The sequence below is a fragment of the Rhineura floridana genome, chromosome 16 (assembly GCF_030035675.1).
Source record: "Rhineura floridana isolate rRhiFlo1 chromosome 16, rRhiFlo1.hap2, whole genome shotgun sequence".
NCBI classification, from domain to species: Eukaryota; Metazoa; Chordata; class Lepidosauria; order Squamata; family Rhineuridae; genus Rhineura; species Rhineura floridana.
This window is the reverse complement of record NC_084495.1, coordinates 18022592-18040911: the sequence shown is the minus strand read 5'-3', so window position 1 is coordinate 18040911 and position 18320 is coordinate 18022592. Positions and strand designations below refer to the sequence as shown.

The 18320-nt window shown below is 43.5% G+C and overlaps 1 protein-coding gene across 1 annotated transcript in view; it reads left to right on the top strand.

The window, feature by feature from the left end:
* The window catches only part of POF1B (POF1B actin binding protein), a 54630-nt gene that overhangs the window by 17732 nt on the left and 18578 nt on the right, over window positions 1–18320 (top strand). The window contains exons 3-5 of the mRNA XM_061598129.1: window positions 11048–11128; window positions 13212–13298; window positions 15332–15526. Of these exons, the coding sequence (XP_061454113.1) occupies window positions 11048–11128; window positions 13212–13298; window positions 15332–15526 (363 nt within the window). The remainder of the gene's footprint in view (window positions 1–11047; window positions 11129–13211; window positions 13299–15331; window positions 15527–18320) is intronic.

Sequence of the window (18320 nt, the reverse complement as noted above, 5' to 3'; positions counted from 1 at the left end):
TGCTCAGTTTTTGCTGTGCACCCCTGTTCCCTGCTGGGTGCAGGCATACACAGCCGACACAGGATTTAACCCTGAGTGATGTCAGCTGATGGATGGGTGGGCATGGTTTGGGGACAATGGCCTCAGGGGCCAACTTGGACCCCCCACACTTTAAGGTAAGACAAGGAACTTGCAGGCTACACAAAGTAAACAAGTAGGGCTGTCCCCTGTGCATCCACTTTGGCCCCAATGATCTAGCTTTCCCCTAAAATTCTGCTAGGCCCTAGCTGATACAGGTTTTTCACAAATTATGTTTACAAATATCTCTTGATCATTAGGCATGTTTTGGTAAAATCGAATGTTGGACTTAGCTCTTCCAGGGAAGTCACTGTTAGGTGACTGAAATCACGTTTTGCAAAAAAAAATATAAAATCCTTACTTTTGAAAATTGGCAAGCGCCTCCCTGTGTAAGAGAAACATCCCGCAGGGCTTTTTAAGTATCTTATTCTCTATAGGATTTGGAAACCCATCCTTTATAAATCTCTGAAGATTAGACTTTGATTCCACTTTAATATCTTCTTTCATTCCCTGCAGCTTATATGAGCTTGTGGGTTGATAAGAGACAGGCTCAATAATTTTTAGCTTACTCCACCTAAGCTGGGGAGCTTAAAAGCATGACTTAAGAACATAAGAACATAAGAAGAGCCTGCTGGATCAGGCCAGTGGCCCATCTAGTCCAGCATCCTGTTCTCACAGTGGCCAACCAGGTGCCTGGGGGAAGCCCGCAAGCAGGACCCGAGTGCAAGAACACTCTCCCCTCCTGAGGCTTCCGGCAACTGGTTTTCAGAAGCATGCTGCCTCTGACTAGGGTGGCACAGCACAGCCATCATGGCTAGTAGCCATTGATAGCCCTGTCCTCCATGAATTTGTCTAATCTTCTTTTAAAGCCATCCAAGCTGGTGGCCATTACTGCATCTTGTGGGAGCAAATTCCATAGTTTAACTATGCGCTGAGTAAAGAAGTACTTCCTTTTGTCTGTCCTGAATCTTCCAACATTCAGCTTCTTTGAATGTCCACGAGTTCTAGTATTATGAGAGAGGGAGAAGAACTTTTCTCTATCCACTTTCTCAATGCCATGCATAATTTTATACACTTCTATCATGTCTCCTCTGACCTGCCTTTTCTCTAAACTAAAAAGCCCCAAATGCTGCAACCTTTCCTCGTAAGGGAGTCGCTCCATCCCCTTGATCATTCTGGTTGCCCTCTTCTGAACCTTTTCCAACTCTATAATATCCTTTTTGAGATGAGGCGACCAGAACTGTACACAGTATTCCAAATGCGGCCGCACCATAGATTTATACAACGGCATTATGATATCGGCTGTTTTATTTTCAATACCTTTCCTAATTATTGCTAGCATGGAATTTGCCTTTTTCACAGCTGCCGCACACTGGGTCGACATTTTCATTGTGCTGTCCACTACAACCCCGAGGTCTCTCTCCTGGTCGGTCACCGCCAGTTCAGACCCCATGAGCGTATATGTGAAATTCAGATTTTTTGCTCCAATATGCATAATTTTACACTTGTTTATATTGAATTGCATTTGCCATTTTTCCGCCCATTCACTCAGTTTGGAGAGGTCTTTTTGGAGCTCTTCGCAATCCCTTTTTGTTTTAACAACCCTGAACAATTTAGTGTCGTCAGCAAACTTGGCCACTTCACTGCTCACTCCTAATTCTAGGTCATTAATGAACAAGTTGAAAAGTACAGGTCCCAATACCGATCCTTGAGGGACTCCACTTTCTACAGCCCTCCATTGGGAGAACTGTCCGTTTATTCCTACTCTCTGCTTTCTGCTTCTTAACCAATTCCTTATCCACAAGAGGACCTCTCCTCTTATTCCATGACTGCTAAGCTTCCTCAGAAGCCTTTGGTGAGGTACCTTGTCAAACGCTTTTTGAAAGTCTAAGTACACTATGTCCACTGGATCCCCTCTATCTATATGCTTGTTGACACTCTCAAAGAATTCTAATAGGTTACTGAGACAGGACTTTCCCTTGCAGAAGCCATGCTGGCTCTGCTTCAGCAAGGCTTGTTCTTCTATGTGCTTAGTTAATCTAGCTTTAATAATACTTTCTACCAGTTTTCAGGGACAGAAGTTAAGCTAACTGGCCTGTAATTTCCGGGATCCCCTCTGGATCCCTTTTTGAAGATTGGCGTTACATTTGCCACTTTCCAGTCCTCAGGCACGGAGGAGGACCCGAGGGACAAGTTACATATTTTAGTTAGCAGATCAGCAATTCCACCTTTGAGTTCTTTGAGAACTCTCGGGTGGATGCCATCCGGGCCCGGTGATTTGTCAGTTTTTATATTGTCCATTAAGCTTAGAACTTCCTCTCTCGTTACCACTATTTGTCTTAGTTCCTCAGAATCCCTTCCTGCAAATGTTAGTTCAGGTTCAGGGATCTGCCCTATATCTTCCACTGTGAAGACAGATGCAAAGAATTTATTTAGCTTCTCTGCAATCTCCTTATCGTTCTTTAGTACACCTTTGACTCCCTTATCATCCAAGGGTCCAATTGTCTCCCTAGATGGTCTCCTGCTTTGAATGTATTTATAGAATTTTTTGTTGTTGGTTTTTATGTTCTTAGCAATGTGCTCCTCAAATTCTTTTTTAGCATCCCTTATTGTCTTCTTGCATTTCTTTTGCCAGAGTTTGTGTTCTTTTTTATTTTCTTCATTCGGACAAGACTTCCATTTTCTGAAGGAAGACTTTTTGCCTCTAAGAGCTTCCTTGACTTTGCTCGTTAACCATGCTGGCATATTCTTGGCCCTGGTGGTACCTTTTCTGATCTGCGGTATGCACTCCAGTTGAGCTTCTAATATAGTGTTTTTAAACAACTTCCAAGCATTTTCGAGTGATGTGACCCTCTGGACTTTGTTTTTCAGCTTTCTTTTTACCAATCCCCTCATTTTTGTGAAGTTTCCTCTTTTGAAGTCAAATGTGACCGTGTTGGATTTTCGTGGCAATTGGCCAGTTACATGTATGTTTAATTTAATAGCACTGTGGTCACTGCTCCCAATCGGTTCAACAACACTTACATCTCGCACCAGGTCCCGGTCCCCACTGAGGATTAAGTCCAGGGTTGCCATCCCTCTGGTCGGTTCCATGACCAACTGGTCTAGGGAATAGTCATTTAGAATATCTAGAAACTTTGCTTCTTTGTCATGACTGGAACACATATGCAGCCAGTTTATGTCCGGGTAGTTGAAGTCACCCATTACTACCACATTTCCTAGTTTGGATGCTTCCTCAATTTCACATCTCATCTCAAGGTCTCCCTGAGCATTTTGATCAGGGGGACGATAGATCGTTCCCAGTATTAAGTCCCTCCTGGGGCATGGTATCACCACCCACAATGATTCTGTGGAGGAGTCTGCCTCTTTTGGGGTTTCGAGCTTGCTGGATTCAATGCCTTCTTTCACGTATAGAGCGACTCCGCCACCAATACGTCCTTCCCTGTCCTTCGGATATAGTTTATATCCAGGGATAACCGTATCCCACTGGTTTTCTCCATTCCACCAGGTCTCCGTTATGCTCACTATATCAATGCTCTTCTCTAAGACCAAGCACTCCAGTTCTCCCATCTTGGTTCGGAGGCTCCTAGCATTAGCGTACAGGCACTTGTAAGCAGTGTCTCTCTTCAAGTGTCTTTGGCACTTGTGGTTAGGCCTGTGGTAATTTTGCTCTTCTGAATTTATATCCTGTGCCCCTGCTCTCACAATGCCTACTTCTAGGCCTACTCCTTTTAAAATTTCATCATTTCTTTGGTTTTTATCCCAGGGGGGAGGTTTATTCCGAACCGGACCTTTCTCAGCTCCTGTCGGGTTTCCCCCCTCAGTCAGTTTAAAAGCTGCTCTGCTACCTTTTTAATTTTTAGTGCCAGCAGTCTGGTTCCATTCTGGTTCAAGTGGAGCCCGTCCCTTTTGTACAGGCCTGGCTTGTCCCAAAATGCTCCCCAGTGCCTAACAAATCCGAACCCTTCCACCCGACACCATCGTCTCATCCACGCATTGAGACTGCGAAGCTGGGCCTGTCTGGCTGGTCCTGCGCGTGGAACTGGTAGCATTTCAGAGAAAGCCACCTTGGAGGTCCTGGCTTTCAGCATCCTACCTAGCAACCTAAATTTTGCTTCCAGGACCTCACGGCTGCATTTCCCCATGTCGTTGGTGCCAACGTGCACCATGACCACTGACTCCTTCCCAGCACTGTCTACCAAACTATCTAAACGACGGGCGATATCCGCAACCTTCGCACCAGGCAGGCAAAACACCTTGCGGTCTACACGCCCATCACACACCCCACTGTCTATGTTCCTAATGATCGAATCACCCACTACAAGGATCCCTCCACCCCCTGGAGATATATCCTCGGCACGAGAGGATAGCTGCTCATCCCCCAAGGAATAGGTCCCTTCTAAGGGATCGTTTCCCTCTTCCTCAGCTGGATGCTCTCCTTCCCCGAGACCATCGTTCTCCATGATAGCAGGAGAGCTATCATCGTTGGAGTGGGACACAGCTATAACGTCCCTGAAGGCCTCCTCCACACACCTCTCTGCCTCTCTCAGCTTTTCCAGGTCCGCCACCTTGGCCTCAAGGAAATGAAGTCGTTCCTGGAGAGCCAGGAGCTCATTGCACCGAGAGCACACCCACGACTTCTGTCCAACAGGCAGATAGTCGTACATGCTGCAGGCGGTGCAAAACACTGGAAAGCCCCCACACCCCTGCTGGCTTCTTACCTGCATAGTTTTGTTTAAGGTTTATTACGTCAATGGGTTGGAGACTGCGGTTTAGTTGAGGTCAGGGAACAGACAGGCAGAGTGGGGGGCCCTGGCCTCCTTGCCCTGCTGCCGAACTCTCTGTGCTGCTTAACTCGCCTTGACACTTCGTCAGCTGGGGCTCCCTCTAGCTCGTGGAGCTAGACTTCTATATTTCCCAGGCCCCTGAGGCTATAGGGTGCTGTTCAGGCAAGTTTTATGAGGATCTGCTGAAAACTGTTTGCGTTGAGAATATGAATGAAATATTTATTTTAAAAAAGGCACCTCGGTGTGATATAGTCTTGAGTTTAAATTGATGGTTGGCAGGTAGATTGGCCAATGGGGCAGGTGAGAGCAGAATGGCAGATTGAAGAGCCAGGTGACCCATTTCCCTTTAGTTTTTGTGGCCCTTCAGATGCCCTTTTCATTCTACATTCATGATTATTTGGGCTCATGATGGTGTCAGGGTAGTTATACATGATCCTGTTTTCAGTACTGTTGGTGACTGCAAAAGTTTTGGTGTGGATATATTGTTTGTCCTGTAACTTTCTGCTGAAATCCTGTAACTTTTTATTCCATAAATGTTCTGGGGTGAGTTTTTCCTCCACTTTGGTTGCACTATAGTGCACGCGTGCCCCTCTAAACAGCACTAATGCACTGTTATCGTGTCAGTGGCATCTTGAATAGTCCTTGCCCCCAACTAGGGATGTGCTTGATTTAGTACTGAATGTTCCCTTAATTCACTCATTCACTATAGTTGCGGATCGGATGTAGTGATTTTCTGCGGCTATCTTTGGGGATGGATTTTATTTTAAAAAATAAACCAGTGTCTAAAATATTGATATTAATATCAGTGTTTTATCAATATTTCCTTTATTGTATTTACATTTCCTTTCAAAATATTGATATTAATATCAATTATTATTTTCGTGGGGGAAAATCTGCATTGGTAAAAGCAGCAGCTTGCTGACAAAGAACGAATTTGAAACGGTACCAGCCAGTAAAGTCAACAGAATGCTTTCGAACCGACACCAGCCAATGGATCCTATTCTGCCCCCTCCAAAAAATAAACCCTAGTCTGGAGGGGTCCTTAACTCAATGGCTGCTACTGATTTGGTAGGATGAGACTGAAGATTCCAGCCTGTCAGTGCTAGCTCCAGGTTTTGGGACAAGAGCCCTTTAGATTATTCCACTTAATGCAAACTTTTATCATCAGAACTGGTACAGACGTGGGAGGAAAAAAGAGGCATCTATGAAGCTCTGTGGCAAGTCAGCAACAACACTTATAACTTTGAGGTTTTCTAATTTATAATAATTGGCATTTAGTTAAGATTCCTTTCTGCACTGAGTTATCGTTCTGACTCATCTGTTATAAGAGGCAGCTTGAAAAGTTGCTCCAGGCTGTTTGCACAGTGAGAAAGATGCATTAATTCTGTGTTTGAGATCAGTTGACCTACTTTGAAATGGCTGTTATCTAATCCGACAAAATATATGTGCAGCAAACAAAATCCTTGCTTGCTTCGAAAATATATTTTGAAGGCTGAAACGAATTGTGGCAAAGTGAATAAGCAGGCACAATTTGGTACATGATCTAGCCAACATTAAGCATTTCTAAGTCACATTGAAATCAAGGTGGTTTAAAAGGGCTCCGTTTGGCTGTGTTAGTGGTAGAGCATATGTTCTGCATGCTCTACCACTAACACAGGGTCCCAGGTTCAATCCTTGGTGTCTTGAAGTAGGGCTGGGAGAAACCCCTGTCTGAAACCCTGGGTCAGTGTCTACAGTGCCAGACTAAATGGAGCAATGCTCTGGCTCAGTATAAGGCAGCTTCCTGTGATCCTGATCTGAACCTAAGAAGAGCCTGCTGGATCAGGCCAATGACCAGTCTAGTCCAGCACCCTGCTCTCACAGCCAACCATCTGCTATTCAGAATGTCTTCCTTTTTCAATTGATTCCTGCCGACTATCATTAGTAGTGCAATAAACACTCAGATTTACAGGCTCGTTCTCTCTCTGTCATCACTGCCAGACCAGCTAGGAGTTGGCTGTGGTCCCTGACTGCTACAGCATAAAATGGATTGAGAAAAAACAGTTTCCCCATACTGTAGAAGGGTACATGGTAGAGGATTCCTGGAATTGGGCTCAGTGGAGGAACCTCAACACGGAATTGGTTCTCAGGTTGATGCCATTTTTGGCAAACCGCAAAAAGCCCTTATTGATAACGATGATCTTGAGAGCTGATCATATGACAGAAATGGTTGGGTTGTGTCATTCCTTATCATCTAGCAATCTCCAAAAACCAAACCTTTGAAGTGGGGAAACCTGACTCCAACCAAAGTCAACTGATCAGTAAAACTGCCCCAATAAGTCCTCAGTTTGCATTGGGAATACAATTCCCACTTTCTGGTTGTGTCAACAGCTTTGACATGTGCAGCTGGAGGAGGAAGAGGAGGAGGAGAGGTGCACAGAGGTCAGAGAAAGACCTGGGAGTGGAGGAGTGTCCTGTTTGTCATCTTTGGGACCCCCTGGGAAACTCACCAAGCTAAACCTGCTGTAGCTTGGTACTGAGTTTGTGCAGTGCAGCTGACTGCTAGACAGGGCACAGCTGTGGGCAGCTAGCCTCGAGTGAGAGATTAGGGTGATGTCAACAGCTTCCAGGAACCCTCTTGGTTGTGAGATTTTATGGGGGTGAGCTGTGTTTGGGGCCTGGGTGAGAGCCAGGAGGCTGAGAGGGGAGGTGTGTGTCAGAAGAAATCTGTCCGTCCGTCCATCTGTCTGTCTATCTAATCATTTAATTTATATCCCGCCCTTCCTCCCAGCAAGGGCCCAGGGCAGCAAACAAAAGCAGTAAAAACACTTTAAAACATCATAAAAACAGAGCTTAAAATACATTAAAACAAAACAACTTTAAAAACATTCTTTAAAAAAGCTTTAAAAACATCTTAAATTAAAAGGGTTAAAAAAACTTATTGTTTAGGAGAAAAAAAGGTTTAAAAAACATATTAAAAGCAATTGCAGCACAGACGTAGACTGGGATAGGTCTTAACTTAAAAGGCTTGTTGAAAGAGGAAAGTCTTCAATAGGCACCGAAAAGATACCAGAGATGGTGCCTGCCTAATATTTAAGGGGAGGGAATTTACTGGGTAGGTGCCGCCACACTATAGCTCCGTTTCCTATGTTGTGCAGAACGGACCTCCTGATGATATGGTATCTGCAAGAGGCCTTCACCTGCAGAGCACAGTGATCAACTAGGTATATAATGGGTAAGACGGTCTTTCAGGTATCTGGTCCCAAGCTGTAGAGGGCTTTGTACACCAGAACTAGAACCTTGAACTTGGCCCGGTAGCAAATGGGCAGCCAAATTTAGTATTAGTTTATGTTTATTAGTAATTTCTTACCTTTAGTAATTAGTAATTAGTTGTACTAATTACTAATTAGTAATTTCTTACCTTATTATAATATAAGAACACAAGAGCCTGTTGGATCAGGCCAATGGCCCATCTAGTTCAGCAACCTGTTCTCACAGTGGCTGACCAGTTGCCCATGGGAAGCCTGCAAGCAGGACCTGAGCGCAAGAGCATTCTTTCCTCCATTGGTTTCCATCAACTGGTGTTCGGAAGCATACTGACTGGGGGCAGAGCAGAGCCATCATGGCTAGTAGCCATGGATAGCCTTATCATCCATGTCCTTGTCTGTTCCTGTTTTAAAGCCATCCAAGTTGGTGGTCATCACTGCCTCCATTGTGTATTTTTGCAACGTTTGTTGTTTAAGTTTTCTGTTGTTTTGATTTTCTGTAAGCCTCTTCGAGATATATTTATTTATTAAGCGATATAGAAATGATCTAAATAAATAAATAAGTTCTCATTGCTTTCCATAGGTAAGGGGATGACACAAGAAACACAGTGTAGGGTGATGCACTTTTTATAATAGCACCAGGAGTAGCCAATGGGGTGGAATAGCTCCCATTGTCTCTGGCCATTGGCCATGCTTGCTGGGGCTGATGGGGGGGTGGAGTCCAAGAACACCTGGAGGGGGCACCAGATTGATTACCCCTGCTGTCCACACATCCCTGGGAGTCGGGATTGGGCAAGGAATTCAGTTCAGTTTGCATTTAAAGTCAAGTCTGTCAAGTTTGCACTTTCTGAAATGACATGAAAACCAAAACACAGCCATCCTTTGAAATTCGCACTTACCTGAATTTTGCGATGCAGATCTCCAACCAACCAGTGCATATATTAGGGGAAAGTGTTGATAAAAAATTATATGTGAGTGAAAATAACATACAAAAATGCATTATAGTAGGGAGAATCGCTTGCAAAAACGTATGCATTAGTCAAATCTGCATACAAAAATGTGTTTATTAGGAGAAATTTGTATTGTCATGCTGATAAATTTTCATGAGAAGGCTGCAGAAATGAGGAGAACTGAATTTAAGATTGGAAAAATGAGAAACTGAGGGCATCGAAATGGACAGGCCCTTCCATCCCTACCTGAGAGTAAGCTGCGTTGAACTCAGTGGGCTGACGTCTGAATGACCATGCATAGAATTGCGCTGTTAATCAAATGATAAGGGCTTGCCGACAGGTGAACATATGAAGCTGCCTTGTCCATGCTAGGCTATTTGGTCCATCTCTTCCACTATTGTCTATAACAGCCTTCCCCAACCTGGTGCCCTCCAGATGTTTTGGACTACAATTCCCATCAGCCCCAGTCAGCACCAGGTGGGGAAAAGCTGGTATACACTGTCTCGCAGTGGCTCTCCAGGATTTCAAGCACGAGATTTTGCATCATATGCTGCCATAGTTCTTTTTAATTGGGACTGAACCTGGGAGGTTTGTGTTCTGCCACTGAACTGTAGCTCCTTCTTAAATCTGCAGAACATAGAGATTATTTACTGGCTTTAGTCCGTTAAACATCTGTGCCCTTTATTCAATGAATGATTGCTAGCACACACTGGAACTTTGATGCATGCACAAATTTCCCCCATCTGCTAGGACTTCTCTAACCATTTAGATGGAGCCTGACGTCCTACCGTATACTCCAGAGGGCACTTTGGAACTTTGGGATAGTCTATAAATTCTTCAGCTCCACTTCAGATGCTTTCTGCAACTAAACAATGCACTTGGGCATTATCACTACTTTTAAAATATTTACAGCACAGTCCTATGCATGTTAACTCAGAAGGAAGTACTAGAGAGTTCCTTGGGGCTTGCTTTCAGTTAAATGCATATAAGATTTATAGGATTATTAGAGCCTTGATGTTACAATTTTGAGAAAGAATCATTTTGGGAAAGAATCATTTTCTAGCATGGGCTAGAAATCATTTAAGTAGCTGTTAATCAAATATTAAGCTCAGCTTAAAATATATGGGCTGCTTTTGATTTTTGAGTGGCATAGACCACTGGTCCATCTAGCTCAGTATTGTCTGCACTGTTTGGCAGCAGCTGTCCATGGGTTCCAGAAAGGATTCTTTTCCAGACCTATCGAAGATGCCAGGAATTTAACTGGGACCTTTTGCATACAAAGCATGTGCTCTTCTGTGCTGACAAGTTCCCTCCTTCCTTCATGCCCTCTGCTTCAGCTGTGGTTTGTTGTTGCATGCAAGCTGGCTTTCCCTTCCAAACCAGGACCGTACACCATAGTTTGAAGTTGGTTTGCAATCCAGGTTTGGAGGGCAAGAACAAACCCTAGCTTCCTGGTTTGGCTGGTAAGTTCAGACCATAGTAACAGATGTAACGGCAAGCGAAGCAATTGAAACCAAATGTGTGAAGGGAGGAGGGAGATGTTGCTTGGTTTGGTGTTGTACATGAGCCGGACAAGCATTGTTTCCAATACAGTAGGGCCCCGCTTTTTGGCGTTCCGCTAATACGGTGGTTTTCAATTACAGTAGGGCCCCACTCATATGGTGCTTGTTCAGCTTTTTTGGTGTTTTTCGGATGACACGTTCTGAGAAGGGTGTCAGGTGCCATTTAATTGTCAGTGTTCCACTTTTCAGCGCTTTTCGGCGGGGGTCTGGAACCTAACCCACCGTATGAGTGGGGCCCTACTGTACTCCAAAATCTCTTAAATATGGGTATATTATTTGGTGTAAACTTGAATTCCCAGCCACTTTAGTTTTGAAAATAAGGTCTTCTGAATTTATAGGGCTTTATTTCATGGGATGCATTTAGGTCCAGGGTTCCACTCTCCTTGGATTCATTCTGTTTTATTGCACAGCCCTAATATCTGTTTATTTGCTCTCTTTCTCTACAGGAAGTCTCATCTCCATCCTTGAAATTGTCTCCTTATTCCCAAGGCTCTGTCCGGAGGGTTATATTAGAGAATCCTGGCCAGGTAGGAAAACTTGGTTGCTGTCGTAATCATTCATGTTCTTTAAAAGTTGGATCCAAGCTGTTTGTGGGGGAGGTTTGATAGGTATTTGCAAGAGGTGATACCCCTATTACAGGGCAAAATCATTGTTTCACACTCTCTGACAGGTTGATTCAAAGACTGTTCTGTTTTCCCTTTCTCTTCTGTGCTAGCAGAAGTAAATTCAGGCTCACTGACAGTGATTCCCCCCCCCCCCAAAAAAAAAACAACAAAAAACAATTGCGTTGGAAAACCTCCCACAGGCTTGGACTAATTTGAGATCTGGTTTAGCATGTTTGTTTTGGCTTATATTTACTAGTAAATAATACAAAACAGAAAAGTATGCCGTGTTAACCTTTGCATGCTCTATCAATATCTTAAATAAGTTTTTCCAGTAGTCAAAACTGGATGAACTGAAATATTTTATTTAAAAAGATTAACATGGCACATTTCATAGTGTAGTCATAGGCATGCTTACTTGGAAATCAATCCCATTGTGCCCACAGGGGCTTCTCGGGTAATTGTATCTAGTTTTACCAGCTTAGGCTACAATCCTAACCCCACGTCTGGGAGGAAGCCCCAGTTAATTCCATGGGACTTACTTCTGAGTAGAAATGGTTAGGATTGCAGTCTTAGTGTGGTTCAAAGAAATCCAATCTTTACTTGGAAGTTACTTTTCTTGAAATAACTAGTAAATATTCCTCTGTTTTTGTTTGTTTGTTTATTATTAAAAACTTTTTTACCCTGTTTACATCAGCTGAAAAAGCCCCTAGAGTGGCTTCTGTGAGATTGATACTAAACAGAACAGACCCCGCCCTCAAGCTTACAATTTAAAAGTCACAACACAAAAGAAAAAGAGATGAGGAGGGGAAAGCAAAACAAGGAAACTCAGCACCAGTTTTTGAAGTTACAAAGTTCTTATATTGGCCAGCTTGAAAAGAAGCTGATCAGAGAGAAGAGGGGCCAAGTCACCTTTCTCAACTCTCTTTTTGCTGCAGCCTGATGGAATGTCTGCTGCTAGATCACAGTTGAGGAGGAGCCAGATGGAGATGATCTCTTAGGCCCTTTTCCCCAAATCTTCTTTTGCTGCAGCATGATGGAATGGTTGTTGCTAGATTACATCTGAAAGAGAGGAGGAGCCAAATACCAACAGGGCTCTCAGCAGAGCCAGCAGAGTGGCCCTGCTTCTGTCTCTCTGCAGCCTGATGGGATGTTATCAATTGGGATGGAGATCCTTGGGCTCAACGACCAAATAATGCCTTTCACATCTGTCTGTATGGCCCTCAGTACTCTCTCCAGGCCACGCACCTCTGCAGCCCTGCTCTGCACCCTCGGGTGCTTTTGCCTGGCTGGAGTGTGTCCTTGAACTGTGATAATGCCTCTTGTCTAGATGGAGAGAGAGGGGTATGTGTGTATATAGAGCCCTCTGACTTCTGTTTGGTTGAAATGTAGCCTACTGTACAAAAAAAAAAGTATCCATTTTTCTCTCTGGCTCCACTCACTACTGGAAAGTGGCCCCCAGAGGGTTGTCCGTGAGGCAATGCGGCCCTTGGGCTGAGAAAGCTTCCTTGCCCTTGTTTTAAACCATGGCAAATCAGTGGCATGCATTTCACTTGTGTCGTTTAGATGTTAAGAAAACTGAAGGCAGTAAAAACTATCCACATGTTAATTTTTGCGTGCCTAAAGTACTATGCACATAAATATACGTGCTCCCTAGGGATAGTCACAAGAAAAAAAAGTTAATTACAGCTTGAATTTTAGATTTGACTGGTATTGCATTTGTTCTAATTGCCCAATTTGACTGGTATCGTATCTATTCATGATGTTACCAATTAATTTTATGAAACAATGCATTTCTAAAAAATGGATTCCTCCTCCCCCGGAAAAAAAATACCATCAGAAAATTTCCTGCAAAAAAGATGTTCCACCCCCCTATCGCTGTTCGCCATCTTAACGCCTCCATCTGGGGATCAAATTGGGACGGCCCCTTTGTATTCCTTAGGTGCTGCTGCCGCTGCTGCTTTTTGTGCTGGTGTACAAATGTGTGACTCCTGTTTTATATTTGCAGGAACCTCTGTCTCCACTTCTGAGAGATGGAAATAAGGTGATATATGAAAAGACAATCAGGAAATATGAGCTGCTAAATCCAGATCAGGTAAGAAGCTTTCCTCCATCTCTTATTTTTAAGAGGAAACCCACCCATCCCCAACATTTAAAAGCGGTTTTCTCAGAACTTCGGTTGACTGTTTTGGTTGGGAGTTCAGCAACTAAGATCAGAGCTAAATTTGGGTTGTCTGAATCCCTAAAAGGATCAGTTTCCCCCACCCCTTTCATGACTGTTTACACCTCTGGACACAAAGAAGCACCTGTTTCTTTACAAAAGCTCAGTGCTGCGCTTGCACTGTCCATGCAAGAGATGAATGGAAACCTTTTTAAAAAGACTGAATGGATAGTATTGTTTTACATTCCCCATCTCCCTCAGGAGTATAAAGTTCCAGGTAAAGTCTTTTTTGGAGTTCGTTTCCTTGTGAGGAAAAGTTTACTAGAGATTTATATTTAAATATCTGTCTCTTTCCAAATCTACAAATTGAGGAAGGAGGCATAGATGGGCAGAAGCACCTCTTACCCAAAAGCAGAAACATGCCCTTGGGAGCCCCCAAAGGAAGCGCCTTTCCAGCTAGGTGCAAAACCTCAGGTCGGGCAGGTAGGTGGGCAAAGTTCCAAGGAGTTGGTTGAGATGTAGAGACAAGTGGAGACACCAACCTGGAGACCTAAGCCAGTAGCCTCACCACCACCCCAAAACCAGCTTGGTTTTCTCAGGAGGCTTCCTTAATAGTCCAAGCAGCCAATAAACCTGCAACTGGTCAGAGAGGAACAAATGGGACAGGGACACTAAAATAGCCTTCACCAAATCCAGTGCCCTCCAGATGCTTTGGACAACAAACAGTGTCCATCAACCTCAGCTGGCTGGGGCTGATGGGAGTTGTAGTCCAAAAGATCTGGAAGGCACCAGATTGGCAAAGGCTGCACTAAAACAAGCATGACCCAAAAGATACAGCCAAGGACACCTGCCCACCAGTTTTAGAACTGGAAAGATGGTATCAAATTTGTACCTTGACAGCATTACAATTTTAAGGAGTCAGGCCCACCACGGAGCAGAGTAAAACTTTGCATTCTGGGATGGCCACATCAGGTTCTCTGGAGTCTGTATTGCCAGCCAGACACCTTCATGGATTTGGTTGCAGCACCAATTCAAAAGCCACAACCGTGAGAGCAACAAAATTTGGTCTCAGCTAGTGTTTTCATAATGGACCTAGAGACTGACTTTGAAGATGACTCTAGTGGACATTTTCCAACCCTAAGCCCTGGATCAGCCAGTTTTGCTCCAGGTTTCGAAAGATTTGCATCAAAACACCTACAAAGCGGCTGAGCTCTGGATTGCTCAAGCATGTGTGCACAGGTGTGTAGTTGTCCAGAGTCTCGGGGGGGGGTCTTAGACCCCTTACTTTTTTGAGAACAGGGTCCCTATGTCTCCATCATCTTATGAACCAATCAGCATGAGAGGAGAGTGTGTTAGCCACAGAGAAGAGTCTTCTAACATGCTTCCTTGTCCTTTCCTGCTGATTGGAGCCAATCCAAGTGAAAGGAGGTGGGTCAGCCACTGAGAAAACTCTTTTCAGCAGCTAACACTCTCCCTTTTCATGCTTATTAGCTCCTAGGGATATCTGTTGTTGAGGGAGAAGGCATTGGCAAGGATCTCATTCTCAGCTCAGTAGCAAAAAGAAGGGGGAGGTATGGCTGTGACTATCATGACGAGACCCTGCACTTCTGAATTTGCCACTACGCTACTGTGTGCAACAGCAGCTGCATGTCCTTGGAGCCCCCACAAATCTCTTCTAAGCCATTTTCAAACTTGTTTTCAGGTTGCAATCTTATGCATGCGCTATATGAATTATATTAGGGAAAATTTTAAAAAAGTGTACAAAATGTGTGTATTTTGAGAAATTTGCACTAAAATGCTGATGGAAAAATCACAAACCAGATGTGGAAATGTGAAGAACTGAATTTACGATTGAAAAAATGAGAAACTGAGAGAATCCCAAATGGACAGATCCACCCACCCCTAGTTACAACTGGGAAGGCTTTGAGTGGAATGCATTGGTTCTGAACAAATTCTGTTTGTTTTAGGAAAAGCAGTACCAATTTGGCCTCCAGCACACCCAACCCGACCAGTGCCAAATCAGCCAACCAGTGGAACATGTCCAAGTGGTCCAACAATGCCAGCAATCCCAGATGGGCAATCCCTATGACATCACTCCAATCTGTGTCAATGACGTCGGAAATGGGAACGTGAAGAAGGTCACCATTCAGACCTATGAACCAGTAAGATTGACTCCTATTTAACATAGATGTTAAGTTCCCCAAAAGTTGCTTCTTCTTGTTACTGTTGTCTTGCAGGGCCCAGTGAATGATATGGGAGCATCTGAAGCTGCAACATGGCTTAAAGCTAACCCTGGAGGATTTGATCATGCCCTTGAATGGGAAGCCACTGGTAGCAGCCATATTGGGACCTGCAACAAAATGTTGCAGTATGCTGCTGTTCAGCCAGCCAGCGATGTCTTCTTCCAGAATACTCCATTCCATTTCCCACCCATCCCCAAGGGTCAGTTAGCATTCCATGGCCTCTGAGCATACTCAGCCCATATTGGATGTTTTTTAGGGGGAGGGGGAATTCCCACTTAATTTTTTTCTAAAGGTATTTTGTACTTGTCTAAATCTTGGGATTCCTCTGAGCCTGCTGATACCTGCCCTCTTCTGCATGGATGCTGCTTTTGTGGCTGCACAAGGCTGTCTGCTTGCTGTTAGCGTACGAGTCGAAAGCTAGACCTCAGCCGTTTCGTTAAGTTGCAATGTGAATAACGCAATATGAATATAGTAATAATAATGCAGTTTCCGTGCCAATGGCATTGGGAACTACATCAAAATGTGTGTTCGTTTGCCTCCAGCAAACAGCAGGTAATTTTGCAAATGCCTTAGCAGAAAAATGCTGTCAGCCACAGAATTATGAAATTAAATATACTAAGGTGGAACGCTTGCGGGGAGAGAGGAGAAGACTGGATTCTAATCATGTGAATTAAATAAGGACACTCCAAGAAGCCTTGGGCTTCCAGGAGGTCAAATGCTCATCATGGGAAAAGCAAGAACTGAAGCTGGTGGCTTTGCCAAGCCTATGCTGTTGCTTTTTTTTTTTTTAAGTGCGTTGGAGGGAGTTAGAGAAGAAAGGGAGTCCAATAAGGATGAATCATTTTCTGCTGTTTGCCTGCCCACACACAAAGTTTTTAGCTGACCAGGCTTGTTTCAGGAGCCGCCGGGGATTCTGATTGTAGTTCATTACTGTTGCACCTTATTTTCTCTTTATTTTCTCTCCAAAGTTTGAGCTCTGATCTTCAAAATGGAATAAATGTTGGAGAATTTTGTATTTCTCCTGTGGGTTCTTTAATGGGCGTCCCTTAAATATTAATCTCTGAGACAGACTTAAAGCAAAAGGGTAAAACAAGCATATGCAAGGTCAGTCCCCCAGAACACGTCCAAGAAGTATCCAAGAGGGACTGCCCTGAGGCACTGTTTGCCTGGGTTTTTTATACATTTCAGGACAAAGACTTTAGCATCTACCAATCAGGATTTAACACATCAGAATGACATAGATGTGACAGTATTACGCAGGTATTACACAGGCATTTGCACAGGCATTGCATAGGTACTGTACTTCTCTGCATCGTGTTCTAGTGAATTTGGCAATGTTCAGTACTTCACATGAAAGTACATTTTCACAGTGAGCTAAGCACTCCAGCTAATGAGCTAAGTATCTTTGCTATTCTGCAATTCTTTCTGCGTCTTAGAGGTACCGAGATATTCAGCACAGTGTTATCAATTGTTTTGAGTACAAGTAGTTCCAAACAACCAGCATAGTCAGGGAGACAGCTGCAAGAAGGAAAAAGATTCCGGTTGACTACTAAACTTGTTAGATGTTAAACTAAACTATTAAAATGTTATAAACCTTTATAGCTTTATAAAGGAATGTTTTTGCTTATTGATTATGTATATTGAGTTCCCCATTAGCTATACATGTATGTATATATAAAACTCCCCATTATAAAGATTGAAAGAATTTCTAGCTCACCGTTCAGGGCACACTGCCCTCACAAGGTGGTTTACAAAAAAAAAAGTGCATTAAAATCAAAATGTTTTATGAGTACGTATTAGGAACATCCAAGGACTGAAAAGTCATCATAAAAACATAAAGGCAAATCCATCCTGACAGCACAGGTGTCATCAACATGGCACCCTCCAGATGTTGTTGGACTTAAGCTCTCAGCATCCCTGTCCAGTGGCTCTATTAATAAGGGCCGATGGGGGTTGTAGTTCAATGGGGGTTGCAGTCCAACATCTGGAAGCTGGTTCAAAAGGAAAGGTCTTTATTTATTTTTGGCACCTGTTGAAGACCTTCCCTTTTGAGCCAGCTTCTCAAGTGGAGATTCTGATCCTAGTCCATATCTGTATTGGATTTGAAATTGTTTTAAAATGTGTGTGACTGTTATGCTCTTTTAATGGGCTTCTTCATTATATATTTTAATTATGAAGGTTTTATGTAATTGTTTTGCACTTTTGTTATTGGGTTTATGCTTTGTTATTTTGTTCCTGGCTTTCATTTGTTTGTGAACTGTCTTGGTAGTTCTTGAAATGAAAGGGTATATAATAACGCTACTACTACTATTAATAATACTAATGAAAAATTATTGATGTTTTTGTTGCTAATCACTTTGGGATATTTCATGGGAAGCGACTGTGGAATGAAATTAAATGAATAAATAAAAGGAATAATAGTAAATCCCCCAAATCATTTCACACATTTGACGGCATCATTAAACATGGTTCACGATGCAGTGGTCCATTAGGGTGAATGGGGCACTGCCTCACTAGCCTCAAGTCTGCCCTCAGCTACTTCCATCTGCTGGCCTTATTACTTACCAATCAAGAGGATGGCCCTGCCTGTCAACTTCCTCCTTTTTAGTCTCCTTGGTGCCCATGTAGAACTCAGCAGGGGGAAGGATGGGAGCAAAACTAGAATTGGTTGACATCTGTCATTGGCTCTGGCTCCACCTACTGTTGGCCTCCC